Below are 25,389 nucleotides of genomic sequence, written 5' to 3'. Positions count from 1 at the left end.
GTCTAGATTCTTCTGGCAACGTGGTCCTGGGCACAAGCGTCCTCTTCTCTGGACCTCATCAGTGCATTGTTACACGAAGAGAGTAGCACCGGGCGCTCAGTTCTGTCCCAGCTTTATGCTAGCGGAACTGCGGTTCGGCTGCCGGAGAGGGTGCCCGGAGGCTTTTCGTCAGCACTCCCACCCTAGCAACGTGCGCCTGCTGCTAGGGGCGGAGGCGGGGGAGGGCTCGGAGGCTGCTCACACCAGCCAGCTCCGCGTTCCCGCCGGCCCCAGCTCCAGCCCCCGAGCCCACCGGTGGGTACTGAGCCTGAGGTGGGAGAAGGGGGCGTAGCGGCAGACTGGGAGCGGGCAACCCTCGTCCTTTGGCCGAAGCCGAGAGCAGTTATGAGGGCCGACCTTGTGCTGGGTGGCGCTAGGTTCCCATCTTGGAGGATTCCTCTCCCCACTTTCCACATCAAAAATAAGCTTTAGGCCGGGCGCGGTGGCTCACGCCTGGAATCCTAGCACTGCGGGAGGTGGGTGGATTGCCTGAGCTCAGGAGTTCGAGACCAGCCTGGGCAACACGGTGAAACCCTGTCTCTACTAAAATACAAAAAATTAGCCAGGCGTGGTGGCGTGCGCCTGTAGTCCCAGCTACTTGGGAAGCTGAAGCCGGAGAACTGCCAGAACCCGGGAGGCGGAGGTTGCAGTGAGCCGAGATCGCGCCACTGCACTCCAGCCTGGGCGACAGAGCGAGACTCGAGACTCCTCTCTAAGAAAATAAATAAATAAAAAATAATAAACTTTAGTTGTTCGTATAATGGGCAGAGAGAGGAGCACTTGCGATCTGAAGCAACAGAAAGGAAAAACTGCACACAAGTCCACAAGTCATCCCCAAAATTTGAGGCAGCCTTGAGAGTGGTGGCCTAGAACTGGCTCCCTATGTGACTCTAGGCAAGAACCTCTTATTCCCTGGGCCTCGGTTTCCGCTATCTGTACCATTAGAAGTTCGAACCAGACCAGCTTCCAGGTGTTTCTACTCATACTTTTGTTTCTTTGAGCATTGTTTTGGCGGCTAAAGATGCCTTGGTCTCCCAGAGTGTAAGACAGAAGTGTGCAGAGGGAGATTTGCGGAGACGGAGGGAAATAAGATATCAGCGTTTGCATGAACAGGGGAGCAGGGAAATAAGGTGCAGTCCACCCAGCTCTGCCCCTGTGACCTTCAGCAAGTCATAGCCTTCTGAGTCCCATTTTCTACATGGAATAGAGCAGTTGGATAGGTACTGGTGTATATCAAGGAATATTGCACTGGAGAGTTAAAAGAGAATTCTCTGCTTTATGTTTAGGGTGGTTTAGAGTGACTACTGGATATCTCAAGGCCTTTGGAAAGCAGATTAGAATCGAAATAAGTGCTGGGATTCAGACTGAGGCCTGGTTCCAGCTGGAACCAATGGGGACATCCAGAGCCAAAATTGAGTCTATAGATTTTCCCATGTCCTCTCCAGCCTTTCTGGGTCTGGAGTCTGGGATGAAACAGGGTGACTGCTCTCTAAAGGATATGTTGTTGGGCAGGTTAAAAGGGCCCTTATGTTGTTGGGTCCTTAAAAAGCGTACCACTGGGCTGGGAGCAGTGGCTCACGCCTGTAATCCCAGCATTTTGGGAGGCCAAGGCAGGCAGATTACCTGAGGTCAGGAGTTCGAGACCAGTCTGACCAACATGAAGAAACCCTGTCTCTACTAAAAATACAAAATTAGCTGGGCGTGGTGACAGGTGCCTGTAATCCCAGCTACTCGGGAAGCTGAGACTGGAGAATCGCTTGAACCTGGGAGGTAGAGGTTGCGGTGAGCCGAGATCGCACCATTGCACTCCAGCCTGGGCAACAAGAGCCAAACTCCAAGCTGACTGTTCATCTTAGTATTCCATTAATTAATTCAACAAGTATTTATTTGCCTTGCGTTCATTCTCCTAGGCTAAGGTCAAATCATAGATACAAAAATGAACCAGAAATTATACCTCCTCTCAAATATATTACATGTTCATAATAAAAATAGTGGAAGATAACTTAGCAGTATTTTTATTTCTTAGTCTACTCATAATAAGTTACAACAACGTAGACATAACCCAAATTCATATACTTTGTTCTTGAGACTTTTTAATTGCCTTGCTATGTAACATAATGAATTCTTAGCTTTGTTGGGTCCAGTCACTCTGATCAGAGGCCATAATTTACTTCAGCTTTAATATCCTCTAGATTCATATATCCATTTGAATATGTTCTCTGTGTATATTTGTGCATTAATATTTGTGCATTATGAACAATATTAATAAGTGTGAAAATGCTTCCAGTATGGTCACTGTTAATCTTGCAGTCATGCTAGTAACCATAATTTATTGTTAACAGCTTGCCAGAATGAACCGAAAGCTTTATATGCACTAGCTTTTGTAGAGATGCAGTATAATATGCTGGTCAAGAACAGGGCCTCTGGAGTTGCACTGCCTGGATTCAAGGTTCAGCTCTGCCACTTATTTGCAGTATAAACTTGACCAAGCTATTTGATATCTCTGTGCCTCACTTTTCTCATCTGCAAAATGGCCATACAGGTTGAGTATCACTTATCTGAAATGTTTGGGACCAGAAGTGTTTCAAATTTCAGATTTTAGAATATTTGCATTATGTACTTAAGGGTTGAGCCTCCCTAATGGAAAACCTGAAATCCAAAATGCTCCAATGTGGCCAGGCACAGTGGCTCACGCCTGTAATCCCAGCACTTTGGGAAGCCTAGGCGGGCGGATCACTTGAGGTAGGAGTTCGAGACCAGCCTGGCCAACATGGTGAAACCCCGTCTCTACGAAAAACCCAAAACTTAGCCGGGCATGGTGGCACACACCTGTAATCGCAGCTACTCAGGAGGCTGAGACAGGAGAATTGCTTGAACCTGGGAGGTGGAGGTTGCCGTGAGCTGAGGTTGCGCCACTGCACTCCAGCCTGGGCAATAGAGTAAGATTCTGTCTTAAAAAAAAAAAAAAGAAAAGAAAAGAAATCCAAAATGTTTCAATGACTATTTCCTTCTTATGTCATGTCAGTGCTCAAAGAGTTTTAGATTGTGGAGCATTTTAAATTTTGGATTTTTGGATTAGATGCTCAGCCTGTAGTAACAGTATCTCAGAGGCTTGTGGAATAGATAAAATGAGTTAATAAATATAAAACCTAGAGCAGTTCCTGGTACATTTTAAGTGCTATTTTTAATCTTTGCAGAAGTCAATGATGGAGTTATTATCCTATTTTACACATAGGAAAGTAAGACTTAGAGAGGTTCAACAACTTGCCCAAGGCCACATTGAGCTATAATTCACAACTAGTCCTGTCTAATGCAGGTACTAATGCATTTAATCAAATGTTGTTCTGACTATTCTGTGCTGCCCTTAATTCTCAGAATAAGCTGTACTGTCAATCAATATTCAGAATTTATTTGAATTATTAAAATTAAGTTATTAAAATGCAATAAAACTGTTTATTCTTTGTAGACATTTATAATGGAAATTCTGGACTAGAAGTCAAGAGATTTACTTAGTTACAATTTTGAGCAAATAATATTTCTATCCTTATTCTACAGATCTTTAAATAAATGATCGTAGTTATAATTTTGAGCAAATAATATTTCTACCCTTATTCTGCAGATCTTGAAATGAATAAATGGTTTATATATGGTGATTTTGAAAAGCTCTTCCATCTCAAATTCTAGGATAATTATTTAAGACAGGAGAAATTGCCTTTTTCACAAAAGCAGTAAACTCTGAAGCAGTCAACTCAAGATTTTTGATGAACAGAAGTACTATGTTAGGAGCAAAATCAAAATGTTTAATGATGTATTTAAATATATTTTGCATATTTAAAAAATATACAATTAGCATTATAGTATACTTTCCTGAATTGTGGAAATGTGAGGGAGATAATCTTGGAATTTTGTAAAATATTTCTTCCTTTGTGAGGGAAATCTACACTTAACCATCTCTTTAATAAACAAGGTCTTTATTTATCTTGTAAATCTCTTTTCAGTGCAAACATGCTTAGACAGAGAAGAGATTAACTTCAGTGGCTTCCCACTAATTACAGAGATTAAGAAGTGGCTGCCTGAACTATTTTCCAAAGGATACACATTACAAATTATTGCATGGGGCAGCTCACCAAGAAGATCCTATTGGTTTGGGGGTAAGTAATTCTAAAAGTTATCTTTCCCGTAGAATGTCCCATGAATATATATGCTTTTCTTGGGACGTATGGCTCTCTGACTATACCAATCACTTTTGAGCAGAGCCAATCCATTTATAGCACCTGCAATTTCCAGTGACCTAGATCTGTGGATGACATCTGTCGTTAGTTTGATGACAATGTTGAAAAATAGGTTAGGCTGGCAGATAAGAAGCCCTGCACCCTCTATCTATAAACAATACCACATCCCAAGCTTTTTGAAAACTATCCTGAATTTTGCCTCTCAGCATATCTTGTGGTCTCTTACAGAAAATCCTGGACTATGTGAAGTGGAAGGGACTTTAGATTCGCCACTTCACAAGTATTTTTGTTGTACAGTACTGTGCAAGCCACTCGGGGTACAAAGATGAATAATGAAAGACCTTCTCTCATTATACACATAATTTACTAAAAATAATTTCATCTAGTGTCCTAATTTTTTAGCTGGGGAGACTGAGGCCAGAGTGGGAAATGGAGCTGCTCAAGGACACATAATGGGATGAGGCAGGGCTGGGGTAGATCCTGGGTCTCTTGATGCCACTCACATTGTTTCCATTGCGTTATGCTTTTCTGTATTGGTTACCTAGTCTTGTCAGGAGGTAATTCTATCTACTTCTCAAAACGTAGGCTGAAAGTCTTCTGGAAAGCTCTATTTTTTTAACGCTAATGGTATGAATGAGAATATTAAGTTGATGCGTTTTAGCTGCTGTTCTCTCCTGTAGACAGTTCTTCCTAGAATTAGGTTGGTCATGCCCATAAGAAACTCATTTCCTAGAACTTTTAAGCAGAACCTCAGAAGAAATGGGGACTGGGTGCTCCCACTGCCCCCCATACTTCCCTCAGCTCTTTGATATCACAGCTAGTTGCAGGGGACACGTGACCTGGAGTAGTTGAGACGGGTCCTTAGGTTCCTTCGGTCCCAGCAAATATTCATGCTGGTCACATCTTCAGGTTTCTCTTTTTTTCAGTTTCACCAGCAACTGGTCTAGGACCTACATAAATAAGGTGCTTAGGAGGTGTTTCCTGAATGAGTGGAGGAGCACGTTTGAATGCATAATTCATTCTCTTTCTTTTCAATTCTAGCCTTGTTAGTTGAGGGGGATGATACAAGTAAATCTGGAAAATGTTTCATTATTCTTTTTATTCTAATATGTAATCCAATATTAACATTATTTAAATTCTGGGTCACTGGCTCTCAAACTTTTTGGTCTCAGAACTTCTTTTCATTCTTAAAAATTAAGAACCCCTGAAGAAGTTTTGCTTATGTAGGTTATAGATTGGATTTGAATCCTGCTCTGCTACTATTGTTTGACATTAAAACTGAGATTGAATGCCACATGCAGGGTTTGTTAAATTTAAAAATAAATAAATGAGACCAGGCACGGTGGCTCACACCTGTAATCCTAGCACTTTGGGAAGCCAAGGTGGGTGGATCACCTGAGGTCAGGAGTTTGAGACTAGCCTTGCCATAAAATGGTGAAACCCCATCTCTACTAAAAATGCAGAAAAAAAAAAAAGCCTGATGTAGTGGCGCATGCCTGTAGTCCCAGCTACTTGGGAGGCTGAGACAGGAGAATTGCTTGAACCCAGGAGGCAGAGGTTGCAGTGGGCAGAGATCACTCCATTGCACTCCAGCCTGGGTGACAAGAGTGAAACTCCATCTCAAAAAAGAAATAAAATAAATAAGTAAATGAACTAATTTAAAAAAACAGAAATTTTAAAGATATGTACTTATTAATTTTGAATTAGTAATAAACCTATTGCATATTAACATAAAATATCATTTTATGAAAAATAAATATACTTTCCAAAACCAAAATATTTAGTTAGAAAAAATGGTATTGCTTTATGGTTTTGCAAATTTCTAATGTTTCCCTTAAACAGGAGACAATTTGACTCGGATATCTGCTTCTGTATTCAGTCTATTGTAATCTATTGTTTATGTTGAGGTATAAAAAGAAAAGAAGGCCTGCACTTTGGGAGGCCAAGGCACGTGGATTGCTTGAGCCCAGGAGCTGGCGAAACCCCATCTCTACAAAAAACACAAAAAAGTTAGCTGAGCCTGATGGTGCAAGCCTGTAGTCCCAGATCCCCGGGAGGCTGAGGTGGGAGGATCACCTAAGCCTGGGAGGTGGAGGGTACAGTGAGATCACACCACTGCACTCCAGCCTGGGTGATAGAGTGAGACCCTGTCTCAAAATAAAAAAGAAAGGAGAAGGAGAAGGAAGAAGAAAAAAGGAAGAAGGAAGAAGGAAAAGGAGGAGAAGGAAGAAGGAGGAGAAAAAAGGAGAGGAAGGGAGAGAGGGAGGGAGAGAAGGGCCTCACCGAGAGATGTAGCTGGAAAAGGGAGGTCCTCCCAAACTCCCTGAAAGGCTCTCAGGAATCCCCCATGATCCATGGATCACACTTTAAGAACTACTAGTCTAGGTCATTACCTATATTGTCTCATTTAGTGTCATTATTTCTAGCATCTCAGGACATCTATTTCATGATTCTGGCACACAGAGGTGCCGTAGTGAAATTATTAAGAAAAAAAAAATCCAGCAACCAAGGAAGGTTATAACCTTTTAGAATAACTGAGGCTTTTCTTTTTCAAGAAGCTTCAGTAATGTGAATTATTTTTTATTTTTGATTACATCTTCTTAGTATTTATTTTATTGTGGCAGAGTGCATGTAACATAAAATTTATGATTAGTAACATTTAGTATATAGAGACAATGTTGTGCAACCACCATCACTATCTAGTTTTAGAACATTTTCATCACTCCAAAAGGAAACTCTGCCTCTTAGTTTATTTGTGTTCCTTTAAAAAAATAACTGAGCCTAAGTGGTTTATAAAGAAAAGCAATTTATTTGGCTCACAGTTCTGCAGGCTGTATAAAAAGCATGATGTGGGCTTCTGTTTCTGGTGAGGGCTCAGGAAGCTTCCACTGTGGCAGAAGGCAAAGGAGAGCCGGCATTCCATGGCAAGAGAGGAAGGAACCAGGTGAGGAGGAAGGTGCCAGGCTTTTTTAAAAACAGTTAGTTCTTGTGGGAACTAATAGAGTGAGAACTCACTAATTACCAGGGAGATGTCACCAAGTATTCATGAGGGATCTGGCCACATGACCAAAACACCTCTAACTAAGCCCTACCTCCAACATTGGGGATCAAATTTCAACATGAGATTTGGAGGGGGCACATATCCAAACTATATCTAGTCTATTAAGATATTCTATATTACATTCTATCTGTATCTATTAAGTAGTCACTCCCCAATCTCTTCCTCATCCCCGCTCTTGGCAACCACCAATCTGCTTTTTGTCTCTAGGTTTGCCAACTATGGATATTTCATATATATAGAATATGAACTATGTAGCCTTTTGTGTCTGACTTCTTTTGCTTAGCATGATGTTCTCAAGATTCACCCATGTTGTAGTACGTATGAGTACTTCATTCCTTTTAATGGCCAGTAATATTTCATTGTATGGATTGACCACATGATGTTTATCCATTCATTTGTTGATGAATATTTGAGTTGTTTTTACTTTTCGGCCACTGTGAACAGTGCTGCTGTGAACATTTGTGCACAAATTTTTGTTTGAACATCTGTTTCTGTGTTTTTGGCTGTAAACCCAGGAGAAGAATTGCTGGACCATATGACACTTCTGTTTTTTAGTTATTACAGGACTTCTTAGTCTTTTTTAAAATCAGTTTTGTTTTGTGTATCTGCAACCTCAGGGCCGTAAGGGTGAAGCAGGGTGAGGAGGAAAAGCAAAAGCATACAATTAATTAGTCTAAAAAAGGATTTATTTTCAACATCATACTACCATTATTGTGCCTAACAAAATTAACAATATGTATTCTTTTTATTAAACAAGGAACGCAACTTCCAGCAGCCACAAGGGATGCTGCTACTCAGGTGCCAACTGAAACAAGCTCCTCCACAGAAGGTTTGGTGTAGGTTTTGTGCCGTGATGGGGAAACTGCAAAGCAAACTCAAACACAGCACTTACAAATACAGGTACAGCAATCCTCCCCTGGGAGCCCAGGTTTTATCATGCCCCATTAAAACTTTCCACTAAAGAAAGAGAAGACCCAGGGTGAATGTTGATGGCCTTCCCTGAATAGTTTAGTGTGTTTTCTTTTGGATAAGAAACAGTCAGGGCTGAGTGTGCTGTCTCATGCCTGTAATCCCAGCACTTTGGGAGCCCAAGGTGGACAGATTGCTTGAGCTCAGTAGTTCGAGACCAGCCTTGCCAACATGGCAAAACCCTATCTCTGCAAAAAATACAAAAATTAGCTGGGCATGATGGCATGAGCCTATAGTCTCAGCTACTTGGGAAGCTGAGGTGGGAAGATTGCTTGAGCCCAGCCATGTGTGCCACTGCACTCCAGCCTGGGCAACAGAGTGAGACCCTGTCTCAAAAGAAAGAAACAGTCAGTTTATTAGCTAGTGGCTGCACCCATACACGGAGGGGCCTAAATCTTTAGGATTAATTGCTAGTGTGAGCAAAGAAAGACTCCTGGCTTCTTGGCTTCAGGATCTCCCTTTATCAGATTCCAATCCTTCAGTCATTCTGCACATTTTCAGAATAAATAATACCATTGCTGACCATGTCAGTGGGTCTCCCTTCTCTTCTCCTTTTTAAATATTCCTCCTTAGTCTAGCCTGAATTGCCTTCTTAACCCACATTCTTCTCCTACCCCACCACACCCCCATCCATTCCCATGCCATTGGGTCTCTCATTTTCTATACTCTTTTTAGCAGGCCTGATGAAATTATAGAAGAGAGAATTCAGACTAAAGCTTTTCAAGAGTATAGCCCAGCTCACATGGATACCGTCTCTGTTGTTGCTGCTTTGAACTCAGATGTTTGTGTCTCTGGAGGGAAAGATAAGGTGGGGTTTGCAGTGTTTCCCGGGAAACGAACTTTATTGCAGGGAAAGGAAGATATTTTGAAAGGAAGTCTATCTAGGGTTTGCATTTCTGGAGCAGGGTTGATGAGTGTAAAAATATGGGCTTTAGAGTTAGGAAGACTGGGTTTAAATCCCTGCTTGGCCACTTCCCATTCGTTTGGACAAGTCTTTACATTTTTTTGAGCTTCAGTATTATCTGTTAAGTGGGAATAATAATGCTACCTCACAGGTGGTTATAAAGATTAAATCAAAGAACGTAGGTGAGATCCTTAACACTATGCCTGACCACCCACATGCTTTCTATAAATGGCAGAGATCATACTTCCCACCAATGCCATGTTACACCTACATGGAGACACAGGAGTTAATTGTCAGCAAAAGGAACTTTCTAATCTCTTCTTTTATGCTCTTTACACTGGTATGCATTATGATTCCTCCCTGTGTTTTTGTCCTCCTTCCTCCCATTGTCGCATTTCTCTCCTTCATATTTGGATCTATCATAGCACTCACAGCTGGGATACTGGTAGCACAACTGCTAATTCTTCTTGTAGTGAATAATACTAATAATGGGCCGGGTGCGGTGGCTCACACCTATAATCCCAGCACTTTGGGAGGCCATGGCAGGTGGATCACTTGAGGACAGGAGCTGAAGACCAGCCAGGACAACATGGTGAAACCCGTCTCTACTAAAAATACAAAAATTAGCTGGGCATGGTGGCACATGCCTGTAATCCTAGCTACCTGGGAGGCTGAGGCTCAAGAATTGCTTGAACCTGGGAGGTGGAGGTTGCAATAAGCCGAGATCGGGCCACTATACTCCGGCCTGGGTGACAGAGCGAGACTCTGTCTCAAAAAAAAAAAAATAATAATGTCTCTCATTTTCAATAGCCTTTTAGAATCTTCAATTTCCATTTGCATACTGTATTCCACTGGTTCTAAGATGCATGTTTTCACATTTTATTTTATTTTATTATTATTTGAGAGGGAGTTTTGCCCTTGTTGTCCAGGCTGGAGTGCAATGGCTCGATCTCGGCTCACCTCAACCTCTACCACCTGGGTTCAAGCAATTCTCGAGCCTCAGCTTCCTGAGTAGCTGGGATTACAGGCATGTGCCACCACACCCGGCTAATTTTGTATTTTTTTTTAGTAGAGATGGGGTTTCTCCGTATTGGTCAGGCTGGTCTTGAACTCCCGACCTCAGGTGATCCGCCCGCCTTGGCCTCCCGAAGTGCTGGGATTACAGGCATGAGCCACTGTGCCTGGCCCTGTTTTCACATTGTAACACTTCTTAAATCAGGATGCATCTAACTATCCTAATTTAATTGGCAGTATTTTGTCTTAAAATCTAGGCCGGGCAGGGTGGCTCACTGCAGTCTCCACCTCCTGGGTTCAAGGGATTCTGCTGCCTCAGCCTCCTGAGTAGCTGGGATTACGGGCATGTGCCACCATGCCTGTCTTATTTTGTATTTTTAGTAGAGATGGGGTTTCTCCATGTTGGTCAGTCTGGTCTCTAACTCCCGACCTCAGGTGATCTCCCCGCCTCAGCCTCCCAAAGTGCTGGATTATAGGCATGAGCCACTGTGCCCAGCTTGAAATGGTAAATTTTTTTAAAAAGCACCACAACAAAAATATACAGTACAGTAGGGAAAACAAATCTAACCCTATGTGGAATTCTCCTTCATCATCTACAGCCAGAACCTCCAGTGGAATCATTTCTCCTTGGGGAATGTTAGCCCAAACCCATCAGTAAGTTTAGAGCAGTGGTCTAGTGTCAGAGGGAGAGACAGAGAACCACCAGGAGAAAAGAAAAGAAACTCAAAGGAGGGGCACATGAGGAGGGATGGCCACAACAGGGAACCCCTAATGCTTTGAGCAAGTCCCTGAACAGAGAGGGAGTGAGTGAGGAGGGAGAAAGTAAGGTGGGAATGCAGTAGATGCTAGTGTCACTTTAACAAGAATTGAGTAATGAAACTAAAATCTTTACTCTCTTCAGACAGTTGTGGCGTATAATTGGAAAACTGGAAATGTGGTGAAAAGGTTCAAAGGACATGAACATGAGATCACCAAGGTAATTGTCAAATGATTATTATGAAGGCGATCTGGAACTGAATAAAGGATAGCTAATAGTTCTAAATATTAAGGGTGACCGAATCTTTGATCTTAAGGAAAAATGCAAAGGCTTTGTTTGATGCTGTGAAGTCCTACTTCAGGAGAAACAGAGCAAACCATTCACTTAGTTGTTGTTACAGGCATATCGAACACAGTTTTTCTTTTGTCATTAAGCCCTTAATAGCACAGGTAGTAAACAGAACACAGCTGATAACAACTCTCTCTGACCTATCCTGTCTCAACAGGTATAGTACTGAAGGCTTACCCTGTGCTTACCATAGCTAGGAAAATGACAAAATCCCTGTGCTCAGCAACCTTTTAGTCTAGTTGGGGACATTTAATGAACATTCAATAACAATGAAATAAAAATTAATTTGTTAGATAGTATTACAGACCAGAGTGAGCTTCCAGCAAAAATGATAGAGAATGCCAGTTTATATATAATTCCCTGCTCTGAAGTCCACCTAAATGAACCAAAAATTAAGATACACACTTCCTTTATAATGAAACTAGGCATCAGCCACAATCCCATAGCACAGAATATGATAGTTGCTTGCCAGATACGTTGTGTTCTGAACTAGACTGATAGGGAACACCATGCTGTAATTCACTTATCCCCAGATATTTGACAGAGTACAGATTTCACTAAAAGAGCTGCTCCTGAATGGTCCTCCCAACAGCCCTTTATTTAGAAAGATGAGGACTAAGGACATAGATTGTTGACCAGTAAAACAAGACAATGTAACAAAATTGAGGCTGCTGCCAGCTTGCTTCTCTTTCTTCTAGTCACCCTAAAATGCCGAAGGACTGACCAGGCATGGTGGCTCATCCCTGTAATCCCAGTGCTTTGGGAGGCTGAGGCAGGAGGATCATTTGAGGCCAGGAATGTTTTGTTTTGTTTTTTGAGATAGAATCTCACTCTCTCTGTTGTGTGATCACAGCTCACTGCAACCTCCATCTCGCGGGTTCAAGCTTTTCTTCTGCCTTGGCCGCCCAAGTAACTGGGATTACAGACGTGTGCCACCACACCTGGCTAATTTTTTTATTTTTAGTAGAGATGGGGTTTTGCTCGGTTGGCCAGGCTGGTCTCCAACCCCTGGCCTCAAGTGATTTGCCCGAGGCCGGGAGTTTAAAACCAGCCTGGGACATAGCAAGACCCCATCTTGACAAAAAATAAAAAAAACTAGCCAGGCACGTTGGTGCACACCTGTAGTCTCAGCTATTTAGACAAGACATAATCAGCCATCAATATTCAGGATGACAAATCAAGACATAATCAACCATGAATATTCAGCATGACAAATCAAGTTATAGTAGACCTTGGACTGAAAGGAAAGAAAGTGAGAGAGAATTGACTGTGTGTGAGTGTGTATATATGCGTGCACTTGTGTGTGTGTGTGCACATGCATGCGTGTGTGTGTGTGTGTGCATGTAATACTTGAGCATGTATTGAGCCTTGTTGAATTTACTGCCAAAGATTGGACTTGCCCTCATTCAAAGATGAAAAGATTAATAAGCAGAAAGGATCCAAAGTGAGGTCTATATGCCTAGATTTTTTAAAAATACACATATAACAAGCTAATGTCAGATGAAAATACACTTTGAAGGAAGAACTACTCAAGAAGCAAAGATAAAATTTGATTAATGCTTTTTACTCTATAAATTAAGAGAACATGTACTCTATGAAACAATAAGTTGAAAAAATAAGACAAGCCAGGGGCAGTGGCTCATGCCTGTAATTCTGGCACTTTGGCAAGGCAAGGCAGGAGGATTGCTTGAGCCCAAGAATTTGAGACCAGCCCAGAGAGCATAACGAGACCTCATCTCCACAAAAAATTAAAAAATTAGTTGGATGTGGTGGTGCACGCCTGTAGTCCCAGCTACTCAGGAAGCTGATGTGGGAGGATCATTTGAGTCCATGAAGTTGAAGCCATAGTGAGCTGTGATCATTTCACTGCACTCCAGCCTTGGTGACAGAGCAAGATTTGTCTCAAAAAAAAAAAAAAAAAAAAAAAAAAAAAAAGTGAGACAATAGAAGAATTATCTGGGAGAGAAAAGATTTGAGGAAAAATGTTATTAAAAAGTAAAAATTGGCCAGGCAGGGTGGCTCATTCCTATAATCCCAACACTTTGGGAAGCTGAGGTGGGAGGATTGCTTGAGCTCAGGAGTTCAAGACCAGCTTGGGCAACATAGCAAGACCTGTCTATACTACAAATAAAAATACAAATACATTCAGTGGTCATAGTGGTGCATGCCTATAGTCCAAGCTACTTGGGAGGCTAAGGCAAGAGGATCGTTTAAGCCAGGGAGATGGAGGCTGCAGTGAGCTATAGTTGCACCATTGCAGCCCAGCCTGGGTGACATAGCGAGACCCAGTCAGAAAGAAAGAAAGCGGGAGGGAGGGAAGAGAGAGAGAGAGAAAGAGAGAGAGAGAGAAAGAGAGAAGAGAGAAAGAAAAAAAAGAAAAGAGAGAGAGAGAGAGAAAGAAAGAGAAAGGAAAGGAAGAAAGAGAAAGATTATTTATGTGCGGAGAGTGTTGTTCCTATGTAAAGGCATGGAAAGACATTCTTAAATTCGTAAAATCTTGCCATATGCAAAGCATTCCTGAATAATATAGTTGAAGGTATATTATTAAAGAATGTGAATGGGCCAGGCGTGGTGGCTCACGCCTGTAATCCCAGCACTTTGGGAGGCCAAGGCGGGTGGATCACCTGAGGTCGGGAGTTCAAGACCAGCCTGACCAACATGGAGAAACCTCATCTCTACTAAAAATACAAAATTAGCCGGGTGTGGTGGCGCATGCCTGTAATCCCAGCTACTCAAGAGACTGAGGCAGGAGAATCGCTTGAACCCAGGAGGCAGAGGTTGTGGTGAGCCGAGATCGCGCCATTGCACTCCAGCCTGGGCAACAAGAGGGAAACAAACAAACAAACAAAAAAATGCGAATGAATGATGAATAATAAAGCCAACTAATATTAAAGAAGTTCCAAACTGAATTCACTGTTTGAGCCTTCAGTCCAATTAAACACAGAATTATGTCTAAAGAATCGTCAAAACTAGGGCTATGAGAAGAAATGTAATTGTTTTAATTCTTTAAAAAATTTATATGAATAAAATGCAAAATATTAATAATATGATAATGGACTGGATAAAAAACCTACAAAAGTGGGAACGAGCCAGAAGTAATATAATTGTGCTAATTAAAGAAAAAATTTTTTCCTTACAAGAGATTCTTTTCTTTCTGAAATTAATACATTGAGAATATGAGTTTAAAGATATTAATACATATATAGAGGTATCATGAGAAGAACTCAGGTTACATATTATTTAAATTAAAAATATAAAGGAAGGGAAAAATAAATCTAAAAATAAATATACAATTTTATAGAAAAAGAAGACAATGAAAATATGACAAAATGTTTTTCAAAACCAACAGAAAAGATGGAAGAAACAAGATCAAACATATATATGATAGCAGTAAATGTAATTGGGATAAATTCACTTATTGAAAGGCAGTACTCTTACTGAGTTAAAAACTAAAGCCACCTATACATTGTTTAAAAGAGACATATCTAGGCTGGGCACGTTGGCTCACTTTTGTAATCCCAGCACTTTAGGAGGCCGAGGTGGGTGGATCACTTGAGGTCAGGAGTTCAAGACCAGCCTGGCCAACATGGCAAAACCCCATCTCTACCAAAAATTAAAAAAAAAAAAAAAAATTAGCCAGGCATGGTGGCACCCACCTGTAATCCCAGCTATGTGGGAGGCTGAGACAGGAGAATCACTTGAACCTGGGAGGCAGAGGTTGCAGTGAGCAGAGATCGTACCATTGCACTCCAGCCTGGGCAACAGAGTGAGACTGTGTCTCAATAAATAAATAAATAAATAAATAAATAAGACATATCTAATGCAAAGCAGCTTTAAGATTGAAAGCAGGGGCTGGGCGCGGTGGCTCAAGCCTGTAATCCCAGCACTTTGGGAGGCCGAGACGGGCGGATCACGAGGTCAGGAGATCGAGACCATCCTGGCTAACACGGTGAAACCCCGTCTCTACTAAAAATACAAAAAATGAGCTGGGCGAGGTGACGGGCACTTGTAGTCCCAGCTACTCGGGAGGCTGAGGCAGGAGAATGGCGTAAACCCGGGAGGCGGAGCTTACAGTGAGCTGAGATCCGGCCACTGCACTCCAGCCTGGGCGACAGAGCGAGACTCCGTCTCAAAAAAAAAAAAAAAAAGATTGAAAGTAAAACAGTAAACATAGAACAGATATTTGTACACGCACACACACACACACACACACACACATATATATATATAGCAACATTGTTTAGAATAGCCAAAAGCTGGAAACAACCCAAATGTCCTTTGACAGATTCATGGATAAACAAAATGTGGTAATATACATACAGTGGGCTATTTTTCACCCTTAAAAAGGAATGAGTGGCTTATGCTTGTAAACTCAGCATTGTGGGAGACCCAGGCAGATAGATCACTTGAGCCTGGGAGTTCGAGGCCAGCCTGAGCAACATGGCAAAACCCCATCTCTACAGAAAATACAAAAATTAGTCGGGTGTGGTGGCACACACTTACAGTCCCAGCTATTCAGGAGGCTGAGGCAAGTGGATTGCTTGAGCTCAGGAAGGGAAGGTTGCAGTGAACTGAGACCAGGTCACTGCACTCCAGCCTGGTTGACAGAGCAAGACCCTGTCTCAAAAAAAAGGAATGAAATTCTGATACATGTTACAACATGGCTGAACCCTGAAAACATTATGCTAAGTAAGAGCCGGACACAAAAGGACAAATATGGTATGATTCCGCTTATATGAGGTACCTAGAATAGTCAAGTCCATAGAGACAGAAGTAGAATAATTGCGCGTGCCAGCGGCTGCTGGGAGAGGAAAATGGGCAGTAATTGTTTAAAGGTTGTAGAGTTTCAGTTTGGGATGATGGAAAAGTTCTAGAGATGATAGTGGTGATGGTTATACAACAATGAATGTACTTGTTGCCACTGAATTGTACACTTAAAAATGGTTAAAATTGTAAGTTTTATGTATATTTACCATAGTTACCAGAAAAAAAAAAAAAAAAAACATGATGGAAGAGATCAGAACAGGAAGAACAGGTCAGCAAAGATATATCAGGCAAATGTAAACAAACAGAGCAGGAGTTGGGATGATAATATCAAGCAAAGTTGTATTCAAGGTAAAACGCATAAAATGGAACAGAGATTCACTTCAAATTCTTCATAAGTACAACAGAATCACCTGTCGTAACAGTACAGTATCCATTTTTGGGGTGTGGTAATGATCAGGTGTAAAAGGAATCCCACAGGAGGAAGTTCTATAGGAAGCCCAAGAGGGGAAACATCCTCACCAAGGTGACGTGATCTGAGGAGGTGAGATTTTTAACCTTACACTGAAGGACAGGAGGAAATCTGCTACATAAAGGAAAAGGTAGCACAACATTGAAAAAGGTGGAAATTCAGACTGGCCCATGCTTTGCATTCATAGATTTCAAGCTTAGGTATTACTCTTGAGAAGTGTGTGTGGGGGCCAGGTGCGGTGGCTCATGCCTGTAATCCCAGCACTTTGGGAGGCCGAGGTGGGCGGCTCACCTGAGGTCAGGAATTGGAGATCAGCCTGGCCAACGTGGTGAAACCCTGTCTCTACTAAAAATACAAAAATTAGCTGGGTGTGGTGGCTGTCGCCTGTAATCCCAGCCACCCGGGAGGCTGAGGCAGGAGAATCGCTTGAACCCAGGAGGTGGAGGCTTCAGTGAGCCAAGATTGCGCCACTGCACTCCAACCTGGGTAACAGTGAGACTCCATCTCAAAAAAAAAAAGAAGTGTGTGGGGAGGGAGTTATGCAGACTCATCTTTTCCCCCCAATTTAAAGTCCAGTCCAACTAGCACACCAGAGCTATTTCAGTGTTATTGTTTTTTCCCTGAGCAGGTAACCTGTATTCCCAATTCCAGCCAGTTCTTCAGCGCCTCTCGTGACAGGATGGTCATGATGTGGGACTTGCACGGTTCCTCACAACCAAGGCAGCAATTGTGTGGCCATGCCATGGTGGTCACCGGATTGGCTGTGAGTCCAGGTAAAACAAAGTGAACCTCTTCCCAACACCTTGATACTTTCTGAAAAGCCCATTCAGGTCCCCTCTCACAGGCTGTCTTCTCACCATTGTTTCCAAAGACTCATCACAGCTGTGCACTGGCTCTCGGGACAACACCCTGCTTCTGTGGGATATGGTGACAGGACAGAGTGTGGAAAGAGCATCTGTCTCCAGGAACGTGGTATGAACTCGAACTTGGTACAGAACAGGGCAGCAGAAAGGAGCATGGGGTGAAGGAAAGGCTCAGGAGAGAAATCAGGAGGCCCACGAGCAGAAATTAGAGCCTGGGTCCCAATTGCTGTCCCCTAACCTGCTGTGAGACCCTGGCCTCTCGGGGTTATTAGATTAGATGGTCCCTTGAGTCTTCTGCTCCAGACAATGATTTTACTCACTCATGTGGGAATTAAAAATGGTCTTCATTATTTATTTCACTATTCCTTTTCTTCTGTGGGCCAGACACTGTGCTAGGAACAGGGTTAGTGACCAAGGACAGAGTTCCTGTCTTCCAGGAGCTCACAGCTTATGCTTATTGTATGTTCATACGTGTAACATCATGTGGAGAAATAAACATTACCTTTTGCTTTATGTAGAATTTGCATTGCTTTTGAAGGACCTGTTTTCTAGTAGCAGACTGGTATAAACTGCAGAGCCTTTGGAGTCAGTCATACCCAGGTTCAAGTCATGGATCTATTACTTACCAGCTATGTTATCTCAAGGAAGTTACTTAAGCTCTTAGAGTGTCTGTGTCTTCATTTATAAAATGGGAAGAATTCTATCACCTGCTAAGGTTCTTCAGAGGATGAATTGAAATACTAGATGTGAAATACCTGTCGTTGTACCTGACCCATAGTAGATGTTCTTTTAGTGGTCGTCAAATTTCTGTCCCAGTCATCTTTTCTAATTTTGAAGATGACTGCCAATGGTTAGATGTGCTTGCCCCATGCCCTCTATATTGGTGGAGTTTACTGGAAGAAAAGAAAATCCTGTTAGTTTGGGTTATTTTGGAAACTGTTTTATGCCTGTCCAAGCACGGGCCTGCAGGGATAAAGAGAAACATGAATGCTCTTCCTGATCCCCATGAGGTGTTGGGCTAGAGTTTCAGTGAACCCGCCTTACAACAGGTGCTGTTCTATTTGTCACACGGCTGGGGTTTCAGGTACTCTAAGGGTGCCTGCATGTATTTTGGTGCTCACAACTGGCCCAGCTGTTCCCTTGCTGCTGATAACCTGGGAGATGCAGGTAGAGCATGACTGATAGGTATCTGCAAAATGTAAGATGCCTGTAAATGAATTTGCTAGTTTAGAATCCTTGAGAAGAGGCACAGTGATGCTAGTTAGCACATTTGACAGGAATTACAGCAGAGGAATGACTTGGTGTGAGAAGTTCTGAACAGTTTGCTTTTTCTAGGTCACTCACCTGTGCTGGGTCCCCAGAGAACCATACATACTACAGACCTCGGAAGATAAAACCCTCAGGTGGGCTTACTGAGCAGCAGTGAAAGTGTTTCTTGTGAGGTTTGTGGCTCCCATGTGTACATGGCTCCATTCCCACTCTGCTTCTCCACATTGCTCTGCCCTTCCCAGAGCCTTCTGTTCCTCTGCCCTTCACTGGTGGTGGGGCCTCTCTGCTCTGGCCCCATGGATCATTAAGGTAGAGACTGTATGCCATGAGATCAGACCTGGTAAAAGCCCCTGTTCTAGATGGTTTCAAAGCATCTGATTCAGCCAGCTCCTGCTATGTGAATGTGTTCAGATTAACCCCAGAATCAGTCACTTGCTTGTCCTACCCTGTCGGGCTGCCTGGCTCTCCTTGCTACTCCTGCATGGCTCCTGGTGTTCTCAGTCACCCAGCCTTCAGCTGAAGCCCTCCCTGGGGAAGCAGGGTCGAAATCAGCATCAGGGGAGTCAGTAAAGTCAATAGTTCTTAGACCGGAGAGCAAAACTAGAAACTTTGGATCTCAGAAGAGATTCTCCTTAGAAAATGGTAGGAATGGGGTAAAGAGGTAAAAATAAAATAAGGAGCAAAACAAAATACTCCCCAGTGGACCCCATAGCCAAGGATGGCCATGATCTGTATGTAAATCTTCTGTAACCGATTCTGAATGATGACTGATCTTCCATAGCAGAATAAGTATCTTTTTAAAAATTTAAGTCACAGGCACAGAAATATCCTTTTGTCCATGGAAAGCAGTGCCTCAAAGGACCAAATTAACAAATTAACTTGTACAATTAAGATGCTTGGTCTCAATTTCTATTAACTGATCTCAAAATAGAAAGAACTCAGATGTCATTCAATTTGGTTACTTCCTGCCAGCTTTAGAGTCTCAGAGATTGATCTGGTTCATGCTGCTGTTTTTAGGTAAATCATGCCATTCCAATCTGGCTGGCCTACACAGCAAAGAGCCAAGACTTTTATGATAGTGGGACAATATGGATGTATTTCAGTCACATTTACTACAAGCTAATTTCCTGCCCTAATCTCTTTCAGATTATGGGACAGTCGGGGGCTGCAGGTAGCTCATATGTTTCCTGCAAAGCAGTACATTCAGACCTACTGTGAAGTCAGTGTGGATGGACACAAGTGTATCTCCTGCAGCAATGGCTTTGGAGGAGAAGGCTGTGAAGCCACGGTAGGAGACTGTGTGAGGTCCAGGTATCTGGTTGCTGATGAACAGATCACTTACTCTGGCCTCATGCCTATAGTTGCGCTACACAGGCGAGCTCTGCTAATGGCTCAGGCGTCTTTCAAAAGCATACTGTGAGTGATCTTTGCATTCCAGTTGCTTCATTTAAGAAACATTCATGGGGAGGCCGAGGCAGGAGGATTACTTGAGCCCAGGAGTTTGAGACTAGCTTGGGCAACAGAGCAAGACCCTGTCTCTATATAAAACTAAAAAGTTAGCTGGGCATGGTGGCATGTGCCTGTAGTCCAAGCTATTCAGAGGCTGGGCTGGGAGGATCAACTGAGCCTAGGAGTTTGAGGCCAGCCTGGGCAACAAGGGAGACCCCATCTCAAAAAAATAAAGAAAGAAAAGAAAAGAAACATTCATCAGCTTAGGACTCTCTGAATTGGTAGTAGGAAATAGGAATGGGATGAGAGTCAAGATGGGGAAGAGCTAAACACAGAACTAGTCTGCTGATGTCTCTACTCGCAGCAGAGCTTGGAGAGGGGAGGGACTGTTTGAAGAACGAGATTTATTCCCATTATAGGCATGGCCACAGTAAAAGAAGCTCAAGCTTTTTAGGAAATTTGGAGTTCTAGTGTTGGTCCAGGGCCTACTCCATCCCTTACTCATATACCTTCCTTGCAGTTAATTTTGGAATAGATTGCCTAGGCTCCTCCAAAGCACCTTTGATTCATAATTGTAGAATATCAATTAAAAGTGTTATCTAGTATTCAAATAGAACAATTATGCCTCCTATTTTATCGAACATTTCTTGTGTGCTGGGCACTGGGCTGAGCACATTACATGTAATATCTCATTTAATCCTTAAAAACAACCCCATGAGTTAGGTACTATTATAATTCCCATTTCACAGAGAAGGAAATAGAGGCATGGCAAGTGGACATCTCTTGCACAAGACCACATCCCTAGTAAATGGTAGATTGGGGTGTTGCAGCCTTTGAATGTAGCATCTCTTTTCTAAGTGAAACATTTCCAGCTCCTACAGCTATTCCCTGGATAACTTCATTATCTTTTTGGACATAATTAAATTTGCTCTCCTCCCTGAACATTATTCTCCAGCTGTGATCTGATCTGTATCTATGAGAGTAGGACTGACAGCACTGACTGGCACTTCCCTCTTGTAGACACTAGTCTTCACACATCAAGGTTCAGCATCTAGGCATTAAATCAGAATGTCTACACTTATATGTACTTATACCTATGAGGTACTTCTAACCATGGGGTCCCCACAGGACCCACAGATGCCAAGAGGTTGAAATAAAGCAGCTCTTGAGTTGCCATGAAAGCAAACAACCCCATACTGTTGTTTCGGGTTCCCCATGATGGAACACCATCATGCTGTAGGACTAGGAGCTTTTACTTCCCTAACCATTAAAAAGGCAAAAACTTACGACACATTCTTAACCAGGGTTGTTTGAGACATAGTTGAGGCTTAAAATAATCACTAGATGGGGGTTGTTGGGTCTGTGGATGGATGAAGATATGTGAGCAGGTAAGTGGAGGGAATAGGTACATCATGGGAGCGGGGGGAGATTCGTGGACGAAGCTAGATGAGTAAGTATGAGCTGGTCCATGTCATTACTTTGCAGTTGTGGGACCTAAGACAGACTCGAAACAGAATATGTGAGTATAAGGGGCATTTCCAGACTGTTGCATCCTGCGTCTTTCTACCAAGAGCATTGGCCTTGATGCCTTTAATTGCTACCTCATCACATGATTGCAAGGTGAAGATTTGGAACCAAGATACTGGAGGTAAGGAGCCTGCTGTCAGTTCTCCTCAAAAGACACATGAAGTCCTAAAACCTTCTTTAAAACTCCCTCTTCCCATTGCTCAGCATTACAAAGCCACCCATCTTCTGCCACTGTCTAGTCCTGTGGTTAAGAGGTGATGTCAAGATGCTATCCCCATGTATCCCCTGGTACTGTGTTGTATAGACTCATTCCTGAGAACTCACATTGATTTGGCTCTTACATTCTTTCTACCTGAAGTTCTTCATCAGATTCTAATTTGTGACACTTAAAATACCTGGAAAAGAGAACAAGAATTGCCACTTTTGAATTCTTCTTTCGAGGACTAAAATGAAACCCTCAGCTTTTGGTGAGGTTAAGGGGGAGTAAGGATAGTTTCAGAAAGTCTCTGCCCTGTTTTGATTCTGTAGCTGAAGTTTAAGAACACAGTAAGCTCATAACATTTCAAAGCATCAGAGAAAAAGGATGTCTTATGCAACCCAGGTCCCCAGATTCCTGGATCTGCTAGAGTCAGCCCCTGCTGGCCGATTGTTAAATATTCAGGATTTTTGTGAACTGGTTTTTAAACCTTTGGTAGCCTGAAATCTGATCATGGTGGAGGTATTTACACCATGACAATTGACAAGTGCTATGAATCAGTGGTGGTGGTGTTTTTTCCTCCAGAAAGCTGGTTTACCAGCACGCCACTGCCTCCATCTGTTCTGTCCTGGACACAGGGTTCTGCCATAGATAGAAATAGCATTGACTTAAAGAACTTTAAACCAAATCTCTCCTACAGCAGTCTTCTAGAACTCAGCTCCTCTCAGGGGAGACAGGGTAGTTCCCTCAGAGAATAGAGGCCGGACCGTGTCTTGTGGGCACTCTGCAAATAGCTGTGGCCACAAGCCAAACTTCCATAGTAAGGACAGCCTGCTGTACTGTCACCTGGAGTGGCTTCTCCAGCCACCCAGGTGTAACAGTTGCTTGAGGAGAAAGAGCAGATGTTTTAGACTTAATGATCATAAACCTTACCAGGGAGAACGAGGTCTGAAAGTATTGACCTGACCAAGTGGCACAGATTCCCTGCCCAACAGGTATGAGCCTGTAGATTTTAGAAGAGTGGCCTCTAAGGTGCAGATGGAGGGAGATGGGTCAGCTGAAACCCCTAAAGAATGCCTTTCAGGCTCCCCCATTATCCTTCATCTCCAAGGCATCAAGACCCCAGGAAGCCAGCAGCTAAAGACCAGTATTCTTGTATGTTTTTCCCTGCCTGGGCCCTGCTTTATTCTCTGGGCAGGTGACTGAGGGCACCTTTGTAACATGTCTTTAGCCAGTGAGAACCTGATACTTCTTGGTGATGGAATGCATCCTGTTTGGCCCGTGTGCCATTCTCTACCATTGATGTCGTGGGGTTGGCCCAAGTTCTGACCTCCCTGGTATGCTTTCCTCTGAAGAAGTGGGTCCTCTCTCATACTGGTTAGATATGTACAGCAAATGCTTTATTTCCTCGCATTTCTCATGAAGATATCACGTTTCATGATGCTACACTCTTGGCCTAATCTGCTGGTTCCCCTTTTCCCCCCAGCCTGCCTTTTCACCTTGTCTCTGGATGGATCAGGACCCTTGACTTCTCTGGCTGTTGGTGACGCCATCTCCTTATTGTGTGCAAGTTTTAACAGAGGAATTCACTTACTCAGAATGGACCACAGCCGAGGGCTGGAACTGCAGGAAGTGGCAGCATTCTGAGGCCAAGAGACACTCACTGGACAATATCAAACCATGGCCCTTTCTCAGCGTGGCTTTGTGTCTTTCCCATTTATCTTGTGGGGAGTGGGATGTAGGGCTGGTATTCTTTGCTTAGGTTCACTTAGAAGATGTATCAGTGTTGTAAGTCAAATAATTTAAGTCCAGTGATTCAAAATCAGGCATAGAGTCCAGAAACATGGACTACACATAAAGTTCTCTATTTAAGTTAAATACAAATGCAACTTTTTAGTGAGCTTGTAGGACTACTCTTCAAAAAAAGTTTATTGCTCAGAATGATGACCTGTAAATGTAAGAGTGGCAGGCCTCTGTCTGTGAAAGTCAGAACACAGGGCTCAAGCCTCTGAAACTGACCCTTTCCAAGTCTTCACAAAAGAAAAAAGGCAATGGGGAGAGAGAGTGTTTTGGTTACATCAGAAATAATTGAGATGGGAAAAAATAGTGCAGCTCCATAGAGGAGACAGACTGTAGACAATGAGATTAAGCTTCAGTCACTGCTCCTCAGCAATGTGAAGAATCAAAGTCAGGGCAAGCAAGCGAAAGCTTGGACTTCTATTCAAAGTGGCAGCAGAGTGGGAGGGCGGTGCCCTTCTAGCCCAGTGCTGCTGAACTTGTGTGAAAATCAGACCTGAGATGGCTTGAAGCGGCCAAGAATCACATGGGCATTGCCCAGAATTATAGGAGTTAGCACATCTGCTCTACAGATAAGAAAACATTGAAATTCAAAGGTTAAGGCCAAAAATATCTCACTTGCAATTTTAATATTTTTATTTGGATTTATATAAATGAAACATATATATATGTTTTGGAATGGCCAGAGTGAGGCACAGGGGATCCCTGAAATAACATTAGAACATACAGGAAAAACGAGGCAGGTGGATCACTTGAGGTCAGGAGTTGGAGACAAGCCTATATGCGTGTGCCTGTAGTCCCAGCTACTCAGGAGGTGGGAGAATCACTTGAAGCTGGCAGGCAGAGTTTGCAGTGAGCTGAGATTGTGCCACTGCACTCCAGCCTGTGTGACAGAGTGAGAGACCTTGTCTTGAAAAAAAAAAAACATACAGGAAAAAGAGGGATGGAGTCAACTGTGCCCCGACATTAAGCCCCCTTCAGTGAGGAGGGGCAAGGTGCTCAGGCCTGCCTGTGTGGCCCCCAGGAGTCAGACCTCAGCCTCGTGATCACAGGCCCATTTTCATCCAGGGAAAATGGAGTCCTTTCTGCCTTCAGAGATGCCCACACGTAAGGCACATGAGGCCTGGAGATTCCCTTTCTGACAAGTCCCAGCCAAAGAAATATTTTGCATTTGTCTTCTCTGGCCTCTGCTTGTCTCTGATACCAGTGGCTGACAGCCACCTTCCTTGTTCCCTCTCTTGGTGTGATCATGGCTAACTGCAACCTCAATCATCAGGGCTCAACCAATTCTCCCTCCTTATCCTCCTGAGTAGCTGGAATGTGGGCATGCACCACCACACCTGGCTAATTTTTTGTGTGTTTGTGTAGTCTCCTGGGCTCAAGTGATCCATCTGCCTCAGCCTCCTTAAGTGTTGAGATTACAGGTATGAGCCACTGCATCCAGCTGAGAGTCTGTTCTTAAGTTAGTACAAAGAGTCAGACTGGACTTTGAATCTCCACTTCTCCATTTAGCTGGATGATCTTGGGCAAGTTATAAAATCTGTTTCCTCTTCACTTTATAACATGGGGCTCATGATCATACCTCACCACAGGGCTGTTCTGAAGACTGGACATAGCTATTTTAAATGCTAGGAAAGGCCAGGTGCAGTGGCTCCTAGCACTTTGGGAGGCCGAGGCAGGAGGATCACCTGAGGTCGGGAGTTTGAGACCAGCCTGACCAACATGGAA

General features: G+C 43.1%; 1 protein-coding gene across 2 annotated transcripts; it reads left to right on the top strand.

Annotated features, from left to right (window-relative positions):
* Window positions 1-209: 209 nt before the first annotated feature.
* WDR31 (WD repeat domain 31) lies at window positions 210-25,389 on the top strand. 2 transcript variants are annotated; one of them, XM_010370470.2, is made up of 11 exons: window positions 210-294; window positions 4,038-4,190; window positions 8,090-8,232; window positions 8,977-9,109; window positions 11,121-11,195; window positions 17,189-17,333; window positions 17,432-17,532; window positions 18,759-18,826; window positions 19,839-19,980; window positions 21,627-21,789; window positions 23,351-25,389. In XM_010370470.2, the coding sequence occupies exons 3-11, from the start codon at window positions 8,117-8,119 to the stop codon at window positions 23,509-23,511; spliced, it is 1,104 nt and encodes a 367-aa protein (XP_010368772.1). In that variant the 5' UTR covers window positions 210-294; window positions 4,038-4,190; window positions 8,090-8,116; the 3' UTR covers window positions 23,512-25,389. The 2 variants fall into 2 exon arrangements, with proteins under 2 accessions (XP_010368772.1, XP_030774959.1); XM_030919099.1 differs by lacking the exons at window positions 210-294; window positions 4,038-4,190; window positions 8,977-9,109 and having other exon boundaries at window positions 8,137-8,232.

Source organism: Rhinopithecus roxellana, chromosome 16 (assembly GCF_007565055.1).
Source record: "Rhinopithecus roxellana isolate Shanxi Qingling chromosome 16, ASM756505v1, whole genome shotgun sequence".
Classification (NCBI taxonomy): domain Eukaryota; kingdom Metazoa; phylum Chordata; class Mammalia; order Primates; family Cercopithecidae; genus Rhinopithecus; species Rhinopithecus roxellana.
This window is presented reverse-complemented; position numbering and strand designations above follow the sequence as displayed.